A 21,703-nucleotide genomic window follows, 5' to 3' on the forward strand; every position below is an offset into this window, starting at 1 on the left:
AAAGCGCAGAAATTACCACTTAAGTCCTCACATTATACATTTGTGAAATCCCTTTATCACAAAAATAGATAATTATTATTTTTTTCTTTTTTCGATGTCACATGCATCCTTTACTTCAGAGTCAGACAAATATCTTTCTGTATTTAAGTTGCATATTAAAATTGGAATCAAGACTTTTAGTTAAGTTAAAATAATCATAAAAGATAATTGTTTTTTTGATAAAAAAAAAAAAAACAACACCACAGTAACAAATAAAATAAAAAAATAATTAAAAAAACGTAGAGTTGGGAGAAATAAAAGAATGGAACCAAACAAGCGAAGTGCACAACACATAGATAAGAAGACAGAAAGATCCAACACTCACTCTTCCAACTTCCACTCTCTCTCTTTCCGACCAAAATGTCGATCAACAGCGAATCTACGCCGCCACCGGTGATCGGAAAAATCGGGCCTTACACCGTCTTCATGACGCCGCCGTCTACACCCAAACCCGCCGACGACAACCCCGTTACCACCACCAAGATCGCACCTCCGCCGCCTCAGATTCCCAAAGCCGTTCCTTCCCCCAAACCCAAACCTCTCTCCGATTCCGACGATTCCGTTTTCGGCTTCTTCAGAAACGCCGTTGCCAAGGTCCAAACCGGTGCGTACTTTACTCTTTTCAACTCTATCTTAGGTTATTAGGTTCCGTGTCGCCAAAAACGAAATGTGCCACGCATTTGGAAAATTGAAAATTAAAAATAAAACTAAGATTATTTAAGTAAGTATAAGTCGTTTTTAGATTATTTGGATTTTGAATTGAGTTGTTGTTGGAAAAGTGTGACTCTGGTGGTGATTGATGACGTCTTATCTCGTTGTTATCTTGATTTGTTATCTGATATATATATATATATATATATATATATATATATATATATATATATATATATATATATATATATATATATATATATATATATATATATATATATGTCTGACTCCAAAATTATTATAATGTAAGACTTAGTCTTATGATCTTTTTGGTTATTAGGATTCTTGTTGGTGTTTTGATTACTCTTTTGGGCAAAACGCATCTTTTTAATTAAAAAAAAAAAAAGATGTTCTATTTGGCTGAGATATATATACTCTCTTCTCTTTATGAGCTGGTTAGTTGGCTTGGAAGTAATTTCTAGTTTTTGTGAAGTAATGAATATATTCATTAGTTGTTGTCTTACATGCACTTTGCTGTTGAGGCTCTTTACTGTTTATAGCCATGAATTTTGTATGAAAAAGTACGATAAACTTCACATGAAAATAAATCTATAATTTGATTTCAGATCCTAAAATACAATAGGACTTTGATTGAGTTTTTCATCATCTTGTGTATTCTTTTGAGCAAATACCCATTACCTTTCCTTTTACAGCCCACTCAAGTTTGGATGATCATTTGGCACGTTGGTTTGGATTGAATCAGTCAAAGTATCAATGGGCTCTTGATGATTATTATGAGAGCAAGGGAGTGGTAAGAAATTGATTGATATTGATACTAATAGTTGCAAGATTAGTGTTTATATGCTTTTAGAATTGGATTTTCTTCTGCTTGTTTTGATGTGACTCCTTTTGGTAGTTTGATTTCAACCAATGTTACCAAATTTGGTGGTTTCATCTTAGAACCATGACTTGGTTCATGTGTACCTATTTCTGGTTCTTTGCAAATTGAGTTCCTAGTTTGGCTTTTTTCACTGATGGTGAAGTATGAGAAGGAGAAAGAGGAGGAAAAGGTGTTTGTTGTGACCTGGACCCCTTCTCCTGTAAATTCTGAACTTCACCTACAAAAAGAAGGAATTAGAAGATGAGGAGAGAACAATGGGAAAGAGAAAATGGACTATCTCTCAGTTATTGTGATTATTGCCACTTCAGTGTGGCCTAGGGAGTCCAAATGGGGCTGTAGTTGCAATAATTAACAGTGAAAGATATCATATATTTGACATGGTAACTTATCATATACCATATACCTGTACCCTGAAGAGTATTGTATATCAGGTAACTATGATTTGCACTGATATGCTTTAAATCAATTTTACCCAACTTTAAAACAAGTGGGGCCTTCCCTGGTTCTTTACAATCACGTTAGTGATTATTTTCATCTCTATTTTATTAGGCTAATTGATCTATGACTTAAACTTATGAAAGTTGGAAGGAAGTGCTTAGTTTCAGTTTTAACAATCAAAATGTTAGTTAGTGAAGTACAATTTGGAGTCCAATGAAAGAGTCCAGAGAAAAGAGTAGTTTGAGGCTGATAAGAGACTCTTTTGTGTTACTTCTTACTTCTCAACATTGAGGCCCTTTATGGCATGATTTTACTATGGACTGTTCTCTGAATATTATGTACTAGTCAATAGGTCTTCCATAGCAATGTGCAATACTATTGTGTTGTATAATTATGACAGCAATCTGAGATCTTGACCTTTCTGGTAAGGATTATGGTGCCTTTTCATTCTGAGGAATGAGCATTTTATTTTACTACTAAATGTGTTATTATCCAGTGCCCATGATCACTCCCCCCTCTCTTTGTAAGTGAATACTAGATTTTCAGAAACTATCGTAGTTATGCCATGTCCTCCTTGTTTCAATAGCATAATTGAATTCTCATTTGACTTGCACAATAAAAGGTGTCATAGTGCATATGTGTGTGTATCTGTTGTGTGTTTAACTTCTAAAATTTTGAGGTTTTGACTGTAGGAAAAAGGAGACATTAAAGTGAAAGAAATATCGAGCAAAGTACAAAGTGTTTGACTTGCCTAGAGTTGGTGGTAAGTACTACCTTTGTTTTGCAATTTTTGTTATCCTTGAATCGTATGAATGACCCTTTTAACTAGGTGATTCATATCCTTATGCAGGATTATTCAAAAGTGAGGTGTGAAGACTCCTGCTTTGAGTATATTTATACCTTTGTATTTATGTGGAGTAGAATGAATGCATCTGATATGTCAAAGTTATTTGATCTACATCCATTGATATGATTCAATGGTTATTTTCCAACTCCTGCCAGTTGAGTCTCACTGGACAGTCTCTACCTGTAATCTAATTACCAAGTTATTTTCAGGGGCAAATGTTTTGTTTTTGTATTGTAGTTTGGGTCAAGTTTTTGGGCTTCTCATGATGGCAGGGTTGTCTCCTAAGTATTTTGTTTGTAATCTTGGGGGTAAAGTCTGCAGAAACCCTATGCAAATTATTTCAAGCGATAGTGATTAGTTATTAAAAAATATCGTAATTTGTCCAGTAGTTGACTAGTTTTCGTCTCACCGTTTTACAATCATGAAGTTATATAAACATAAATGGATTATGTTGGGATCCTCTGTGATTTTATATAAACTGTAGAGAATCTTAGCCATCAAAATGTTGGATTATGTAGTAAAAAAAGTTGTACACACAATTGGAAAAATGAATAGTTGGAGTAGCAGGTGCAGGTAAATCACGAACTTGAGGATCGATATTCGGAATGTCAATTTCGGTTTACTCTTGTTATGTGCCTTTTATTTGAAGTGAGTTCGGCTTACCATATTTCAGGGATGTTTGGCCAATGGTAGGAAGGCTTAGAACATCCGCAATCCAACATATCTCTCCTTAAGTGCTTAAATATGTTTCACTTGCGCACAATTGTTTTTTCAACTTAAACACTTCACAAGTACCCAATCTTTTTAAGCCAACACTTTTCTTAAGGCTCTTAAATAGATTTTACAAAAAATCTCATATCTTCGCATTTCATCAATAAAATGTTAAAATATTCTCATTAGAAATAGTTTTTTTAATTCTTTTTTAAAAAACATCGGTGCTTATTTACTTTTCACCCGTACATTTCTCCATTGGGTTATGCTAGATAGCGACCAGTGGTGCCAAATAAGAGCAATCATTATTAATTGACACTAATATTAAATAAGATCGTTATGAGTGATAATTTTTATATGAATATTTAATGAAAGTTATATATACTTAAGATTCGAACTTGAATTTATTAATCAAGTTGGACTGGTTTCGTGTCAATTTATTCATGCGTTTTGGTAGTAAATTAAAATAATTTATATAAAAATATCTTACTCTTGTGGGGTTAAAAACATTTTTAAAAGTATCAAAGAGTTATTAATAATTTTTTTAATTAAACGAGTATATTCTATACCACATGGATTCTTAAAATTTATCTAAATTTTTTAGAACATAAATTAAAATAAATATTTAAAATTGTACGAAGTATTTGCATAATAAATTCAGGCAATATTAAAAAGACGTTAAATACGATTATATATAAATTACAATTAATTACAAAATTATAAAAACAAAAGAACAATAATAAATATAAAAAAATGCTCACATATTTCATGTTCGACCGAACATGTCTCCTTTCCTTTCGAACAAGGATATAGAAAGATGCAAAAAAAAAAAAAGAACAAAAAAGGAGATACAAAATCTATCCGGTGTATTTGGATTAGAAGATGAAAATATATATATTTTTAAATTAAATAGTTTATAAAAGATGTGAATCTCACTAAAAATACAAAATTTTCTCCAATATTTTTTTTTTCATATTTCCTTTCAAACACATTGAGGAAAAAAAAAATACTATAATCTCTATTTAATAAAACCTAGCTTAAAATCGAAATTAGGGCCCAAAAACCCTAGGGGTTTTGCCACTCGGCCGACCCTCTTCTCCCTTTCCCTTATAAACTTCAACCTTCGCACCACTTTTACTATTTCTCCCTCCCACTTTCACTTGCAGGCGAAACGCAGCGTTTCGGCATCATGATACGCGGAGGCCAAAACTACGTTTCTTCCGCTCCGGCGTTTTCAAACGACGGCAAGCGCCTCCTCGTTTGCAGCGGCTCCACCGTGTCCATCTTCAGCACCGGCACCGGCTCCCTCGTTTCCTCGCTCGAAGGCCACACCGCCTCCGTCACCGCCGTCGTGGTGGTCCCCTCCTCCACTGGCCTAAGCTACTGCTGGACCGCTTCTGTCGACGGTACCATCCGCCACTGGGACTTCTCCGTTCCCGAATGCGTCAATATTATCGACCTTTGCTTACCAATTTTCTCTATGGTAACACACACATCACCGAAGGAACACAATAAGCATTTGTTAATTGTCATTCGCTTCAAAATATAATGCTTTTTATATCTTTTTTTTAGGTGGTGCCTTCCATATTGTCTCCTCGGGAAGAAAACGGGAAGACGCCGCCGAATGTTATTGCTTACGTGTCTGTTCAAGGTATAAAAGCACCACCGGACAATCCCACCAAGCCTCTTTATGGACAGATCAGGAAGTGTAATTTGACCCACTTTCGCTCTGTTAGCAACCTTATCATGAAAGAGGTAAATTGAATTAATCAATGAATGGTTAGTGTAAGCATTGTGAACTATGAAAAACAGCTGAACAGGTTTCAATCAATCATGTGCTTTTTCATGTTTTTTGCTGCTAATTATGTATGCACAGCTTGTTTTGTTGTTTCTAAGAGTATTTAGTTTTCTTACTTTCATTTAGAGAAGAACATGGGTGAATATTATTAAGGACATTTTTGTAGTTTTCTTACTTTCATTTAGAGAAGAACATGGGTGAATATTATTAAGGACATTTTTGTTTAGATGGGAGAGGAGGGAGGAGTGGCCGAAGAGCAATACTCAAACTTTATTTCATTTGGACTGCTTGTTTTATTTTATTTTAATTCAGGAACTTTGTAATAAGAAAACCCCTGAAATGATTTGATTTCTGTTCACCGGTTCATCCTCAGATGTTGTTGGTCAACATATATGAGAATGCAATTTAGTTTTTATTATTTGTTGTTGTTGCTTAAGTGCATGCATGTTCTCTCACTTTTTGACAGACTGAACGGCCAGAATCTTTAACCATTAGTCCCTCGGGTAATTTTTTGGGTATAAAAGACAAACGGAAACTTCATATATGGGCAGTTCCTAAAAAGGACTCTGATTCCGCTGTGTCCAAGAAGATTATCCTGCATCATACAAAGACGTTGACTGTTCTTGCATTCCATCCGACAGAGAGAACTGTGGCTGCTGGTGATGTAACTGGAAGAATTTTAATTTGGCATGAATTTGGTGCTCAGAAGTTCTTGAGCAGTAGTGGATTAATCAATGGAAGATCAACGGATCAGGAAAATAAGGATGGGGTTAGGCAAAATGATGATGCTGAATCAAGCGTCACACGGCATTGGCACTCTTCTGGAGTGAGTTGTCTATCTTTCTCTTCAGATGGAGCCTTCCTCTACTCAGGTAAGTTATATTGCCTGAAGTTAATAATAGAAGTCATTGAACTGGGGAATATGTTTGTCTGAGCTCTCCTATATTCATGTAGAGCAATATAATTTATTGTTTATATTCCTTCATTTGATATCAAGGTGGGAAGGAAGGAGTTCTCGTGATTTGGCGGTTAGACACAAAAAAGAATTATTGCTTACCAAGATTTGGATCTCCACTTTTGTATTTTGTAGATTCTCCTGATCGATCACTTTTCTCAGTAAGGATTACTAATATGTAGTTGAACATATAATAAATAGATCTGTCTGGGTCTGTCCTGACAATTAGCCCATATATTATCTAACTAATTAAGGGTCTGCAGATATCTCATGCAGATAATCAAATGCTTATATTGAAGAAGCCTTCAAAGCCAATGGAAATAATCAGCTGTATTTCTGGTATCAAGGTTAGTTCCTATGTTTGTTCTCGCTGTATTCTTATTTCTCTGGTCACTATGTCCTAATATTATTTCTAATGCACTGGAAAACCACTGCTTTTGATTGTTGGACAACATTTAGAAATTATTTTCTTCATTGAAAATGAAATTACCGACCATCATTATAATTTTCTCCTTAATATAGGCTTGCAAGCTTGAAACATCAATTGTCAGTTTTAAGAAAACATTTGATTTTGATTAGGGGAATTTGTTAATTCACTAACACATCATACTATACTAAGAAAATATAAGAAAACTTGTAACAACAATGAAAAAACAATTTTATTTTTTATCCATTTTATATCAATATATTAATATTTTCCTGGGTGCTTGCATAACAACTTGCATTTGCTGGAACTTGATATAACCTTTACATTTTATTTTTTTTTTGTTTTTGCAGCCCCCTTTGTCTTCTCAAGATATATGTGAAGGTCTTTCCAGCCGAGTTGCCTTTGACTGCACTTCTGGTTTATTGGCTGTACAAACAGAGAATTATGCCATCCAATTCTACAGCTTGTTTGCTAATCGCGAAGTTTATGAGGTAATATCTTTTTGTTCAAGTTTTTTTTCTTAAACTTCTTGAAATGGCTGGGTCCAAACCCCACCCCACCCCCACCCAAAAAGGGCTTTAGTCTTTCTGCAAGGGAAATGATCAGTTAGCACTAAATATTTAATTATATTTTTGAAGTTAAAAACCTAGTACATAGACACTGTTGCTTTTACCTCTATATATATGTGGGTTAAAATGTATTTTCATTGTATTGAGCTATTTTATTTCTACTTCTCATGAATAATTTTTTAATAAGCTCCAGATATATCATTATGTTTTTAAGTTCTCATTTTTTTTTTCAATTTACGTTTATACTTTATATTAATCTGGTGTTTGGTTGGGTGCTTCTTACTTAATTTATAATTACTTTTAAGGTGTGATAACAGCATCAAAATTAAACACATAAAATGTATAATGTTGAAATTTGTTTTCTGCAGGTTCAAGTCTGTGAAAGAAACCATCAACCAGTTGATGAGGTCACGGTATGTGCTAGTTACATATAATTTCTTATAATGTGATATATTGACAATCTTGGTTGTTAGTATTCTCAAATCTTGTTTCAGCTTATAAAACATTTGATTGATGAAATGATGATTAAATCTGTTCAATGGAATATTGTGGCTACAGGTGGTGGTGAGCTTGGTAGAGCTATCTGTTGATGGCTCTATGATGGGTACAGTTGATGTCAAGCTTCCTGAAGATGGAATAGGAGGTTTTATTTGTTTGAAGTTTTGGGATTTGGATGATAACAAGAGATTTTCATTATCTACCCTTATTTATGAACCACACAGGTTTGTCCACGGATTATTTTATCAAGGAAAATTAAAAAATCTCAAGTTTTATAAGTGGGCCTGCATAATGTAGGCATATAGGTAACTTAATAGAATTGCATGACTTATTCCTTGTTCAGTGTTGGGATTGATTTTTTGTAACTATTCTATAACTCTGCTAGAATTGCCCTTCTACCTTGTCAATCTGAATTTTAGGTGTGTAGTGCCTTTAGGCTTTAGATATATTAGAAAGTGGAGTTGACACATATATCTCCTTATTGATAGGGATGCTCATATTTCTGCTGTTGCCTTCCATCCTACTCGTCCTATGGCTGTCAGCACATCTTATGGTGGAGATTTCAAGGTAATTTTGGACAAATTGTTATGTATGCTTAGGATTTGTTTCTGGTGGCACTTATTTACTTTACTTTTACACATTTCAGATATGGGTCTGCAAGGAAGAAATTCAGCAAAATGGCCAGATGGTTCGGAATTCTGGTTGGAAGTGTCATGCTGTTGGGTCATACAAGTATATAATCCTACTATGATTGTTAGAATTAACCAATATTTGCTTGTGTTGGCTATAGATGTTGAAGAAAAACCTACCAATACTTACCGTTTAAGCTTTGCCTTCAATATGTAAACCCCAGCAACCTCTTATCCTAGTGTGTTGTGAACTTGTAAAAAAATTGGATAACTTTATTGAACAAGGTAGTTATCATTTAAATATTGGAAGGGTCGCAGATTATGGATATCAGCTAACAACAAAATCTTTCTCCCAGATTTCTTTTTAGATAAAACAAAAAGGATTAGTAGTGGCATGAAGTTCTCTTAAGTATCCAGAGATTCCTGGCTGAACCCCTTAATATGTGCAGCTGTTTTATTTCCTTTATTGTTTTGTTGGTTTTGTACTTGGAAGTATATCAACTTTGTTGTAATTTGGCCCTTCGTGGCACTTAAATAAGACTAATTTGCAAAATGAAGATCATAATTATATTCTTCACTTCAGCAGGATGAGCAAAATATGATTTAGCTGCTGATTGCTTCTGTTTGAAATTAAGTTGATTATATGACTAACTCGTTGTCATGATGTGGATATGCCTATGCAGAAATAAAGCCATGAGAGCTGCTGCTTTCTCAGCTGATGGTTCTGTGCTGGCAGTTGCAGCGGACACTGTTATTACATTGTGGGATCCTAATAATAATGTCCTCATTGCTGTTATAGGAGAAACTCCAATGGTGATCTTCTTCATGCGTATATGATATTGCTTTTGGGTTCTATATTTTAGGATTCATTAATTAGTACTTATACTTGTTCCCTTCTCTATCTCTAATTTGTTGTAATTTTTCCCAGCCTATTACGAGACTCGTCTTTGCTGGAAAGTCAGATTATCTTCTGTCTGTATGTCATGGTTCAAAACCACAGCTGTCTGTTTGGAGTATGTCAAAGTTAGCTGCTTCTTGGTCATACAGACTCCAAATAGAAGGTTTAAAGATTTTATTTCTTTTCCTATGATATACTGACTATGATTTCATATGTCTCTTCTCTTGTATTCAATTTTAGAAATCATGTATCATTCAAATTTCTTGGTTGATATTTTTCACTTTAGTTCTTTGTGTATTAGCAGATACTGTTTATCTTTCTAAACTTATGATTACATGATGGGAATACTGTTGATCTGACAGAATTTTGATGCATATTCATGCAGCTGTCTCCTCTGCAATAGACTTGTCATATTTTGCTGTCCTTGCGCTCCTTCCCAAATCAAATGAATGTACATTTAAAGGTGATGGGATAATCTTATTATTCAAAGTGACAGATCCTGTTCCGGTGGCTTCCTGGTCTGTAACTAAGGTACAATCCCTTTATGTCTCTGAAAAATTCTGACTATAGGCCAAAAAATTGAGCTATCAACTGTCAGCTTTGAGAATAGTTTCTAATGGTTTTTAAATCCACATTGCTAGTACTCTTATGGAGTTTATTGTGCATATTTATTTAATGAACAAATAAATGGCATTTTAATTCTTATTGTTACCAAATACCAAATATCGGTTATTACAGTGTGGGATTTAGGGGAGATATAAGGTTGGTTGAGGTTGTGGGTTCTATCTCTCCTGCTAACAAAACTAACAACTAACCTTTGCTGATAAAAAAATTTTAGATTAAGTAAAACTGCATTCAAGCTGAATAACATTGCAGTTTTCACTGTTTTGCCTTTTGCAGATAAAACCATTGTTACCAAATTGTGGTTCATCGTGGAAAAGCCAAAATCCGCCATGGCTTATGGCAGAGTGTGTTGCAAACTAATAACAAATAGAAATATAGCGGTTGATGCATACGCACATGCTCATACACAATAATAAACAAAAATAGGCCATATTATAAAAATAAAAAACTAGAAAGAATATATTCATTCTCAATTCATAAAAGTTTACATATAAAACTAGAAAGCTCAAAATAGAGATGCCAAAGCATTGAACAGACACTGTCAGACTAACCGAATTGAAAATTAAACTGAAATAAAATTATAAAAACGAATGATGAAAATCTTATGTAGAATATAACAAAATATAGACAAACATGGATTAGAAAATGTTTAGAAACAGAAAACTGAGTGAAAAAGGGAAAGACATAAGTGAATCTTAAAATAATTCAATAAATGAAACAAAAATGGAAGACATGTCAATTAAAAAAATAAATAAAAATAGCATAGCTTAAAAAAATTGGAGACCGTTATGTCTTTAATGAAGATGATGGTGCTCATTGGAAGGAGTGCTGGAATGGGCCTCCCTTGACGAGTGCCAGAGTGGGTCGTGCTCACTGGTTGGAGAGAAGTAGAGTCTAGAAACAGGGACTCTTGATTATTTTCTGTCATCTGCTGATTAAGTTTGGAAGAAAGCCTTAAATTATCAGGATTTAGATTCCTATTACTAAATTCCTAAAATACTGGAATCTTTTAAAAAAAAAGACAAAAAAGATCAAATTCAATCATCTCAAACCCCCAAGTCCCACCATCCTCTGTCATGGCAATTTTGGTTGCACAAAGCAAAATGACGAAGATGTGCAACACCATTGATGGTGACTTAACATTCTACCAAAATCTGCAATGCTATCATCATTACATTGACAAAACCGCCATAATGTCATGTTGGATGTGGTGGTTAAATGGAGGTCTGAGATGAAAAAATTCTGGAGAAGATTGTTGGAGACAAAGTTGTTAAATATGTTATGCTAACTGCTGATAGCAATAAAGAAATGAGTGCAAGCTAGTTTGTGCATTGCCTTTGAGATAGAATTAGAAACTAAATTTTCTATTTTATTTTCCCCCCACTTTTGGCAATATTCAGGTATGCGTGATAACCTCATAATAGAAATAGATAATTCAGATTGTTCAGGAATTGCATTGAGAAATATTTTCCAAAATTGATTTTTTATTTTTATTTTTTAATCTCCAGTATGCTTGAAGATTTATTTTGGTCGGCTTGTTCTTTATGTTTTGCTCTTTTCATTTAGGCCAAGGGAGGGAGGCTGGCTTTTATCCAAGGAGATCCATTTGAACGAGCAGTTATTGATGGGAAACCAACACAGACACTGCTTGCATATATAAATGGAGATCATGAATATGTCATCTTTCATCCATCTGGCAGAAAAGCCTGTGAGCTTAGTATGACTAAGCAGGATGATCTTGCGTTTGAAGAAACAGGTGAAAACTTTACTCCATCTATTGTGTTTTGATCAGGTTTATACTGTTCTGCTCATGGAAGAAGACAAGAAGACATAGGTTCAAGTTCAATCCCATTAATATGTGTATGTATTAGATGAGTAAGAGGAGCAAATCGTGGCCACACAATTAAAATGAATGGTGAAGATTAGGTTTTATTTGAAATGATCTTGGTTGTTCATGTTTAGTTATGTAGCCAAAACTAACTCCTCTAGCACTCATACTAGAAATGTCCCATAAAGAAAGAAAGAATGAATTGAAATAGGTTGTATGGTTAAAAAACTTCCACCTTTATGTCATCTTATATTTTAGTTTTCTATTTTTGTGTTAGGTTTATGGTAAAGAAGTCATCCATAAATAGATTGTATTTTCTGGCCTTGAATTTCAGGACAATTTGGATACGCATCAATTTATGGGGAGCTACCCAAGTTTGATTTGAAAAGGAAAATGGACTCATCGATTTCATCTGCTGCTTCTGCTTCCAAGAGGCCTTGGGAAACCATATTTAGTGGATTATCACAATCGTTGCCACCCCTCACTAAATTGTGCTCGGAATTTTTGGAGTCCCTGCTGGAGAAAAGGACAGCAACTGTAGAATGACAGAAGCACTCCATCCACGGAACTCCATCAAGGGATGATATTTGTTTCTTTGATGCCCACCTAGCAGAGGTCAAGAGGCCTATGGACTGGACTTGAAGTTAAGATATTTGAATGTTCTCTTCAAGAATGGTGTAAACACTACCTTCTACCCGCTGCAGGTTGGTCTGGCATTAGCAATTTGCCATTTTCACATGATGGGACTATTTGTCAAATTAGCTGATGCAGGAAAAGATGGGACAACAAAGATTTCAGCTTTAAATGGTTGGCTAGATGGTTTGGTATACCTGAGATGTCCCCCCTCTCTAAAACCCGATTTTGCCTTTGCTAGTGTGACCTTTAGTTATATATATTCTTTAATTTTCAATTTTTCAGTTCTTGGATGGGGCGAAAATTTTGACAGTAACGAATGATTTTGCAGTGTAGCAATGTTGTAAGCTTGATCACTGTCAACGAGTCTAGGTAGTATAGCGGTGAATGCTATGGAAGCTACAGTTCCTATGTCTAAAAATTAAGAAAGTGTGATCCTAAATATAGTGATAATTTGCTTTTTCGTTTTTCACCTAATTTCTATGTCTACTTTATCTTAGTTTAGTTGTGAGATGTGAAACCTGTACAATATTCCCCACCCGCTCGAAAATTATTTGAAGCCTGCATCTCACAGCAAGAGGGCATTAATTTAAGGGTCTTTTTTTAACGAGTATCCTAAGTATCGATTAGAAAGAATTTAATAAATTATTTTAGTTACTTAAAAGGTGAATATTGAAAAATGAAATCTTTTTGGGATGTGCACCTATTTCATAGCTGGACCACGTATGTTGATAAATGAGTAGATGTGATACAGATCGAACAATGGAAAGTACAAAAAGGATAGGAATAGGACCACGTAACCGAAACGGATTGAATATAGCAAACGACTATCAAAGAACATAATGACATTGGTTTGATTCGTTCGACAATGCCCCTGTGGTTTCGCAAAACATTGTCAGAAATTTGATAAAAACAATCAGATTTCAGCTTGGCTTACTTGGGCCCAGTTGTTCATCCCTTAAGTGCAAGTTATTGTGCATTGTGATTCGGGAATGAACTGTATTTTGTTAGTTGATAAGAACTATGTATTGGTCCAAGTAAAAGGGACTCCTTCCATTCTGACATTCATGTTTTATTGTTGGGTTGGCGTGTTGGATCTCTATCATCACCTCTTCAGGGTTAACCATAGTTTTGGGTATTAAATTTTCACTACCGTTCGAGGATACGCTAAAAATGTTAAAGGGAAAACTAGCCTAGAAATTTCTGAATGAGCCTTTGTTCATGGAAAGACATTTTGTCTTGTAATCCTAGAAAGTCATCGCTTTACGTGACTTCTCTCCTCTTTGACATATACATTTAAGAATTGCTATTCGGAGCAACAATAACATCATGAAAAAAACTATTGTAATTGCTTTCTTAAATAACAAAATCGTTCTTGCTAGGATATTTTTATCCGTAATACTACCAAGTTAAGTTCTGCAATAAAAATGCATAGCCTCTGGCCTTCTGTTTTGACAATTACAAGCCTCAACCCGTAAATAGTTTTTTTTTGGTCCAATGTTAACTATCACAAAATCATAAAATAATATATTTTGTTAAGCAATATTAAGTTATTAATGTTTATTCTTCGTTGCATGCACTATCTTGGTCATTGCATCATTAATTCCTCCTATTCTTTTTTAAGTTAAACAACCTTCAATTTAATAGTATTGAAAAGCAAAAGATATTTTGATAATTTGTCTAAGATTCATTCTCCTACTTGCTGAACAACTTTTTCGGCTGTTCGGGGCAACGTTCAACTAACACATATACATAAATGCAAGCCTTTGATTAATTAAGTTAACTTTGAAATTATATATATTTGCCGTCGGAAAACTATCACTTCATCGGCAACTTCCGCTCATTTAGTGTTATTTTTTTGTGTGCAAATGTACTTTATTTTATGAGTTCTGCCAACGAGTGTTTTAACAGTATTTCTTAAAGTAGTATTATATAAATAAAGGTTTTACTGAAAGGCATAATAGAGCGAGCTATTTTATTCACTCATTTTATGCGTTCCAGAGCAGAGTTAATGTATGCAAAAAAACAGATAAAATGTGTTTGGTTGGGATGATGAAAATAGAGGGAAAATATTTAAATTAAAATAGATTGTAAAATGTATGAGACTCATTCTATTTCTCTCCTACCTTCCTTTACCAAATACACTCTACCTAGTTTTTCTTTTCACTAAGAAACAAAAATCCCTTTCCCTTTGTAAATTAATTATAGTGACAAATGACAAACACATTATTTCCACACACCTATTTCGTTTTTTCCTCAAAAATTAACGGAAAAAAAAATGTATGATACTCTGTGGCCTCTGGCTGTCTAGGGATTTGGTTCAGATTACATTCATGCAAATCAGTTCATGTGAACGCCCAATTGATATTCATATTTACTATAAATAAATATAAATAACGTTCAAAGTACATGACAGCTCTAGTTAGTGTCGCTTCCAATTTTCAAATTCTGCATATGGCAACTTGCGTGCAGCTAATAAATCCATCAAACTTATTCACTGTTCTTCTGCTCGCTCTATTATATTAAAAATACATTGATTCTTAAGAAGAAATATATTTGGCTATGAAAGACTAAGCTGGTTCGGAGTTTAAAACTTTAGACTTTGTTCCATCAATATTCTTTACCGTTAAATAACAAGCAAAAAACGTTATGTTCAAATATGCCGGCTGTATTTTCCCTGTTAGTAGAAGATAGCATCATTATAGAAGAGATACGTGAAATACAATATAGTTAATAGTTAATATTAACATATTAGGATGAAATTGCCAAAAGCAAGCAAATTATTTGAAATCTATACAAAGTCCAAACTCCAAGCCTAATAGACTTGCCATATGGTAACTAATTTTTTTTTTCTTTTTCTCTTTTTCTTATGTAAAGACTAAGGTCCTTAAATGTAACTCACTTTTCTAACCAAAAGTATCGCCGAATGAGCTTAAAAATTGAAAAATATGAGCCATCATTATGCACAATCTATTTCCAATGTCTCTATCTAAACGACTTATAAACCTCATATTATTGCTAGTCTAGTCACATCGTGTAGAAAAATTGCACTGAGTGGACCTATTGGACCCAATTATCTCTGCCTTGTTTTACAAAACCAGATTATCAGTGAAATTGAAACAACCTTGCTGGGTCATTTCCTCTGGTGTTGCCGACATAATGGAGTTCAATTACAATAATTATTTCACATCCATAAAAAAAAAAGTGAAAAAAAATGTTATTAGAGATTTGATTTGATTAGATAGGAGTAGCATAGCCACATGAACTCCTCTCTATGAAATTTGTATATATACAAGCAATTGAAAAAGGCATGTAATGATGTAACTCCTAATTAAGTACTTCCAATGGAGTCAAGTAAAGACATTGAAAAGGAGCTGTCATATTCATATTCCAGATCCTCAAAACCCCAGAACTCCTCCTCTTGTTCTTCTTCTTCCTCTGGCATTTTCCACTTCTCTATATCCGTCTCTCCTTCCTCCATTATCTCTAATACCTGCCAATTATAAATAAATAATATTATCAACCAATCTAAAATTATGATTAGCATACTTTTAAGATAATCATTAAAAATCAATAAATTTATCATAGACTACTGCAACAAATCAGGAATTCCATTAAGAAAAAAACAACAAGAACAACATAACCAAAAACATGGGGACATAAAAACCCAACCCATGGACAAAATCAAGAAAATCGGTAACTAGGTAACCCTATTATGTTCCTATTGAGCTCTGTTACCCAAAATAGGGGATGAAAAATTATAACTGAATGACTGTATAAAAATCATTCACACTATTGCGTACACTATTTTTTTTTAAGATTAAAAGGCAATCTATAATAAATCATCTCTAAAGCTCCATCTAATAGTAAAGTCACTGTACACATGATCTATGTTAAAAAAATTTCTGATCATTAATTCATTATGCACATACTGTCAACCATTATTGGTTTATGCGTGATTCACAGCAAGAACAAGAGGCCTACAATCCCAATGAATTGAATGCCTTTCATCTCTGTGTTGGATAAAGGTACGTACAAATCATCACTCAAGGGTGACATGGAACCTAATAGAACCTACGCATTTAATTTGTTATATACATATATATATATATATATATATATATATATATTGTCACGTGGAGTGTCATATATTTTAGCAGGTGTCCTGTTATTAGCACAAAGGATAAAATTAGGTAAGAGAGAACATCAAGTGATTAATCAATTTTCATGGGAAAAATAGGCCGCCATTGGAATTTTGGGAAAATAAGGATGAATCTATCCTGGATCAGATTTCTGACTGCTGAAACTGATGAGCAAAGCCATGGAAATTAAATAAAAGGAAAGCTGACAATAGAGTATTATATTAGGAAGTTTGATTGTTTGAAGCCATGAAACTGATCTTAATATGATAACAAAGAAATTGTGCCGTTGAGAAAAATTATACAATAATAATAATAATATTACTTGAAAGGAATAATAATAGTAATAATATAATCAATATTAATACTTTTCTTTTGTTTAGAAGTATTTAGTATTTAAAGGCAATTTTTTTTTGCGTGTACTTCTATAGTTCTATTGTAGTTTTTGGTGCACTTCAATTACTTGAAACTTGAAGCTTTGGCTCTAGCAACGGGATAAAAAAATGGCAAGTGGACGAGTCGCAATCTACTGGACGTTTCAATTGACAGAAATAATTTCCTACACATCAAATGTGTGCAATATCGTGGTGGTTATACCAGTCATTTTATTGCTCCTAATTTACCTGATGACCAACAACAAAATTGATGGAAACAACGTCATGAAGATAAATGTTAGGGGTATCTTTAAAGACTTCGATTAAAAAAATAAATATGAAAATCATTTTAAAAATATTTATCGTATTACAAATATAAGGATATTTAATAATTTTAAGTAACTGAAATCTTTTAGTATAGTATATTATTGCCCTAAAAATACAGTATATTAATATTTTGTTACTGATACTCTTAAATTAAGTTTGGATTTGGATGAATGGAAATAAATAAAATAGAGCGAAACAAAATGAAATAATAATTTTAAAATGTATGAATTGTTTCACTTAACTTCATTTCATCTGATTTTATTAAATTTAAGTCACTATTAAATATTCAATCATAACCTTAATACATTCATTAATAATATACCCTTTCCTATTTTCACTACTAATTACTAAAATTTTGTTTTATTTTCACTTTATCTTTCCTTTCCATAGATTTGTCGAGATAAACAGTAAAAAAACTTCTTGCTAGAAATGAGGGGAGATGACATTTTTAATTTATTTATAAAAACATTTCTTTGATCTAAACTTGTAATTTTCCAAATACCAAGTTCTTTTAAAATAAGTGAAGAGAATATGAAATCAATATTTAAGATCTACGTAATACTAAGTTCTTTTAGCATTGGTCTTGGTGGTAGAAGTACAGCCCAAGATCCCAGGCTACTGAATCCATAACATGTCTTGGGACGGACTTGGGAGTATCGCTTTGCCAAAAGAATATGCTAATTACAAAACCAACCAAATAATCAGCTTAAAAAATATTTTTTATGATATATATTTATAATTTTTTTCAAAATTATTATTTTTTAACTTACCAGAAACATTAAAATTGATTTTTTTTTTAAAAGATTCTTGCTCTTTTAAAAAATATATATAAGTTCCCAAAAAGGACTGATGTTTAACCGTTTTTCACATTTTAAGAATAACAATAAAAATTACTTGTTGGGGCAATTTTACTAAAATATTCTTAATATTTATAAATGTATCATACTTAACTGTTATTTGTAACTATTGAATGATTGATGGTGGTAGTTGAAAATTTGACAAGCACACTTGATCGATGTAATTTATTAGGAGTAAATTTGGAATAACATTTTTATTATTTCAGTGAAAACTATAAACATCAGTCAATGCGAATTTTTTTTAATGCCAAAAACTCAGTTTATTTTGGAAAGAAGGGATAATTCTTTTTAATAAATGCTAACCAGCATTTTTAAAATACTAAATAAGAATTTAAAAATATTTTTATCAAACCTAAAAAATACTATTTTTATCAAAAAATATTATTAATACATCATCACCATAATTTTTAAGAAAAATGTTAGCAACACAATCTCTAAAATATTATTTTGAACATAATTTTCATTTTTTTTCTAAAATTTATTAGAAATCATCAAAAATTGTAAGTCCTATTTTTTATTAAATAAGCTTTAATTATGATTTTATAGTTTGCAATGAAATTTAGCTAATTGTCAATGTATATTCTTAACATAACGTTCAACAATTTTTTTTTATTAATAATCTCTTAATCAATGTTTTTTTTTTTGTTGTTGGACAATTTCTTAATCCATGTATTCTTGTAAAAGAAGGCAAAGAAGCGAATCCAAAATCCAAATACAAGAAACAAGTATTGTAAGGTGGTACCTCACTCATGGTAGGTCGCCAAGTTGAAGATGCCCGAATGCAAAGAGAGGCAGCGAAGGCAAATCTCTTTAACTGTGTCACATCATAAGCCCCTTCAAGCCTTGGATCCACCAACTCTTCTATCTCACCCTTGTTCAAAATTGGTTTAGCCTATTTATTCAAAATATACATGACATGGTTACTTAATGCACCAAAAAACGTTTAATTAATGAATAATGACTTAACCAATGTTAAAAGTCACATCCCACCATTAGAGTAGGCAAAGTCTAGAAGAAACCAAAAGGCATTTTCAATGAAACACGCCAAGTTCACAAGGCAAAAGGGGGGGCTACTTACCCAGCTATGTAAGCTTTGGTGAGACCCATCCACTGGTTTTCTGCCAGAGATTACTTCTAGCATGAACACACCAAAGGCAAACACATCTGTCTTCTCATCCACAACACCATGCAAGTAGTACTCTGGGGCCAAATGTCTGCAAAATTATAGAAAGCATATCCATTTTCATAACGATTCATATATTTTAAAAATATACTATCCATTCAGATTATTAGAGGGTCCATGAAAAGATGAGTACCCAAATGTCCCTTCTATAGGGCCAATTGAATGATGAGTCCATTGAGATGGAAGCCATTTTGCTAGGCCAAAATCAGATATCTGCCACAATCATATAACATAATACTTTTGGTAAGAAAATAAATAATAAACCTATCAAAAAAACACTGTATTTGAAACATTGATTAAGCTAAAATAGGTAAGTGCAGGGCTAACTGCTAAGTAAAGTGCAAATTAAAAGGACCTGTGGTTCAAAATCCTTTGTTAACAAAATGTTTGAAGACTTGATGTCCCGGTGGATTATCCTCCTCTTGCAATCCTTATGCAAGTAGTGAAGGCCACGTGCAGTTCCAATAGCTATCTTATGTCTCGTTTTCCAATCTAGAGGAGGCAATTTTTCATCTACAAAGAAAATTCACACACTATTAAAAACCATTGTTTTTATTTTTGCAAACCCAGAATACATGACATGTTTTGCTGCCAAATTTTAAATCTTTATGAGAAAAAAAAAAAGTTCTTTTTAGAAAGAAAAAAAAAGTACCATGAATAAGAGATGCAACAGAACCTCTGGAAGATAGCTCAAAAACAAGGTAAAGACCATTATCAATACAACACCCCAAAAGAGGTAAAACGTTGGAATGGTTCACATGACCAATTGTACCAATCTCTGTCAAAAACTCTTTCTCCTTTCTCTCATCCCTCGAAGTTCTTGTGAGTCTCTTCACAGCAATTTCCTCACCACCATTCATTGTTCCCTTGTAAACCTCTGCATACCCTCCTTTTCCCACCAAATTTTCTGGAAAGAAAAAAACATGCTAAGTCTCAATTCCGCAAAACTAGAATAAGAAAAAATCAAACCTTAATTTTCAAAACCTGAGCTGAAGCCATTGGTGGCATCAAACAACTCTTCATAAGAGAAGCACTTCCAAGAGGGTCTTCGAGAAGGTTCTTCTTCATGCGGAAGAATCTCATTGTTTCCTTCACCCTTACTGTTGGGACTCAGAATCTGTTCCCTTGAACTGCGTCTTCTGAATGAGAAGAACCTCTTGAAGCTGTTGCTCCGAATATACCTCATTGCAATGAACAATCCAACAGGGGACTCTGTTTCATGCAGAGCAGAGCAATTCAAAACAGAGGACAAGTGAAGAAGAAGAAGAAGAAGTAAGACCGCGTTTGGGTCTCACAAACATAGAGACACCACTCGTAGGTTTTATTTTGGTTTGGTTTGGTTGAAAGGTGTGGCGTGAACAAGTGCCATGTACTAGGGAGGGACCGTTAGAGGAGCTTAAATGCTTTGTCTCGTTTATCCATGCTTTTTCTAAAGAAGAAAACTTGGCCTATGCTGTGCAGAGAAACAAAGAAAGATGGATTAAAAGGGTGGCAATTTTGGTGCGTGTAGAATGAGGTGACCCTATTATCCCTCTCTATTTAATTTGCTTTGAATATTGTTAATTCAGCCAATTAATTAATTCCCACTAGATACCCATGCTTGTGACAAATGTGATTTGTAACATAGGTTTTTCTATATCTTTGGTATTCTTAATCCCCTCTAGAAGTGAGACATGCGTGTTCCATGGCTACTTCAATTAGTGATGCAATCAAATAATTTGCTAATATTTAAATTTAGTTAGCTATTTTTCACATAAATCTTATAAATATGAGAAAATATTATATATTAATAAAGATTTTTTACATTACTATTTAATCACAAATTTATATATATGGTAAAATAGTTTATTTGTATCATAATTATCTATATTGTTAATTAGTTGCCAATATCTTTTTATTTATAGAAATTACCTTATTGTTAACAGAATCAATTCTTATTAATGTTAGTATATAAAAAACTTTATATACAAATTAAACTTTTCTTTATTTGTTTTTGGTTATTTATTTTCCCTTATAAATAATGTGGATGTTCAAATTACTCATGTTTTTTGTTTTAGATGAAAAGGAAAAATTGGAGGGAACCATCACCCCAGGTGTCAGTTTCTGAGTGTGGTATTATCGGTGCTCTAGTAGATATAGCCATGTCCAACTAAGGTAATGGTTCAGGTAAACTACTTTGCATTTATGATGGAAAACGAGCTGCAACAAAAAAGTAGCTTTTATTATTGTCAAATTATTTTCAGACCAAGTTTATGTTAAAAGAGATATTTATTGTATCACCACTCAGTTTTATGAAATGTCCCTGGATATTGGTAACCATGCTGAAATTAGTCAAATGGGTTAAAATAATTATATTTAAAAGTAAAACTCACTTTAA

At 33.2% G+C, this 21,703-nt stretch overlaps 3 protein-coding genes across 3 annotated transcripts; 2 read left to right on the forward strand and 1 right to left on the reverse strand.

The window, feature by feature from the left end:
- The first annotated feature begins 303 nt into the window (after positions 1–303).
- On the forward strand, positions 304–3,239 carry LOC100306552 (uncharacterized). Its single transcript, NM_001249695.2, has 4 exons — positions 304–643; positions 1,404–1,501; positions 2,722–2,792; positions 2,880–3,239. Exons 1-3 carry the CDS (start codon positions 400–402, stop codon positions 2,773–2,775), a joined length of 396 nt encoding a protein of 131 aa, NP_001236624.2. The 5' UTR covers positions 304–399; the 3' UTR covers positions 2,776–2,792; positions 2,880–3,239.
- A 1,397-nt stretch (positions 3,240–4,636) lies between these two features.
- On the forward strand, positions 4,637–12,923 carry LOC100777699 (WD repeat-containing protein 75). The gene is made up of 15 exons (XM_003549327.5): positions 4,637–5,070; positions 5,160–5,342; positions 5,852–6,257; positions 6,383–6,501; positions 6,604–6,687; positions 7,118–7,258; positions 7,705–7,749; positions 7,895–8,058; positions 8,323–8,401; positions 8,481–8,566; positions 9,147–9,276; positions 9,392–9,524; positions 9,747–9,892; positions 11,552–11,741; positions 12,148–12,923. The coding sequence occupies exons 1-15, from the start codon at positions 4,777–4,779 to the stop codon at positions 12,357–12,359; spliced, it is 2,412 nt and encodes an 803-aa protein (XP_003549375.1). The 5' UTR covers positions 4,637–4,776; the 3' UTR covers positions 12,360–12,923.
- Positions 12,924–15,777: 2,854 nt separating this feature from the next.
- LOC100305398 (protein kinase family protein) lies at positions 15,778–20,512 on the reverse strand. Its single transcript, NM_001251670.1, has 7 exons — positions 20,311–20,512; positions 19,979–20,233; positions 19,682–19,839; positions 19,460–19,539; positions 19,222–19,357; positions 18,886–19,035; positions 15,778–15,939 (listed from the first exon to the last, which is right to left on the reverse strand). The coding sequence occupies exons 1-7, from the start codon at positions 20,510–20,512 to the stop codon at positions 15,778–15,780; spliced, it is 1,143 nt and encodes a 380-aa protein (NP_001238599.1).
- Positions 20,513–21,703: the final 1,191 nt, after the last annotated feature.

Source organism: Glycine max, chromosome 17 (assembly GCF_000004515.6).
Source record: "Glycine max cultivar Williams 82 chromosome 17, Glycine_max_v4.0, whole genome shotgun sequence".
NCBI lineage: Eukaryota > Viridiplantae > Streptophyta > Magnoliopsida > Fabales > Fabaceae > Glycine > Glycine max.

Bases quoted from the DNA above. Each gene is read 5' to 3' on its own strand.
- LOC100306552 (NM_001249695.2), top strand. From the start codon at position 400: ATGTCGATCAACAGCGAATCTACGCCGCCACCGGTGATCGGAAAAATC. The intron at 644-1,403 runs GTGCGTACTTTA...TTCCTTTTACAG, and splicing joins CGTTGCCAAGGTCCAAACCG to CCCACTCAAGTTTGGATGAT. The intron at 1,502-2,721 runs GTAAGAAATTGA...TTTTGACTGTAG, and splicing joins ATTATGAGAGCAAGGGAGTG to GAAAAAGGAGACATTAAAGT.
- LOC100777699 (XM_003549327.5), top strand. From the start codon at position 4,777: ATGATACGCGGAGGCCAAAACTACGTTTCTTCCGCTCCGGCGTTTTCA. The intron at 7,750-7,894 runs GTATGTGCTAGT...TTGTGGCTACAG, and splicing joins AACCAGTTGATGAGGTCACG to GTGGTGGTGAGCTTGGTAGA. The intron at 9,893-11,551 runs GTACAATCCCTT...CTTTTCATTTAG, and splicing joins CTTCCTGGTCTGTAACTAAG to GCCAAGGGAGGGAGGCTGGC.
- LOC100305398 (NM_001251670.1), bottom strand. From the start codon at position 20,512: ATGAGGTATATTCGGAGCAACAGCTTCAAGAGGTTCTTCTCATTCAGA. The intron at 20,234-20,310 runs GTTTTGAAAATT...TTTTCTTTCCAG, and splicing joins CACCAATGGCTTCAGCTCAG to AAAATTTGGTGGGAAAAGGA. The intron at 19,036-19,221 runs GTAAGTAGCCCC...TTGAATAAATAG, and splicing joins ACCAAAGCTTACATAGCTGG to GCTAAACCAATTTTGAACAA.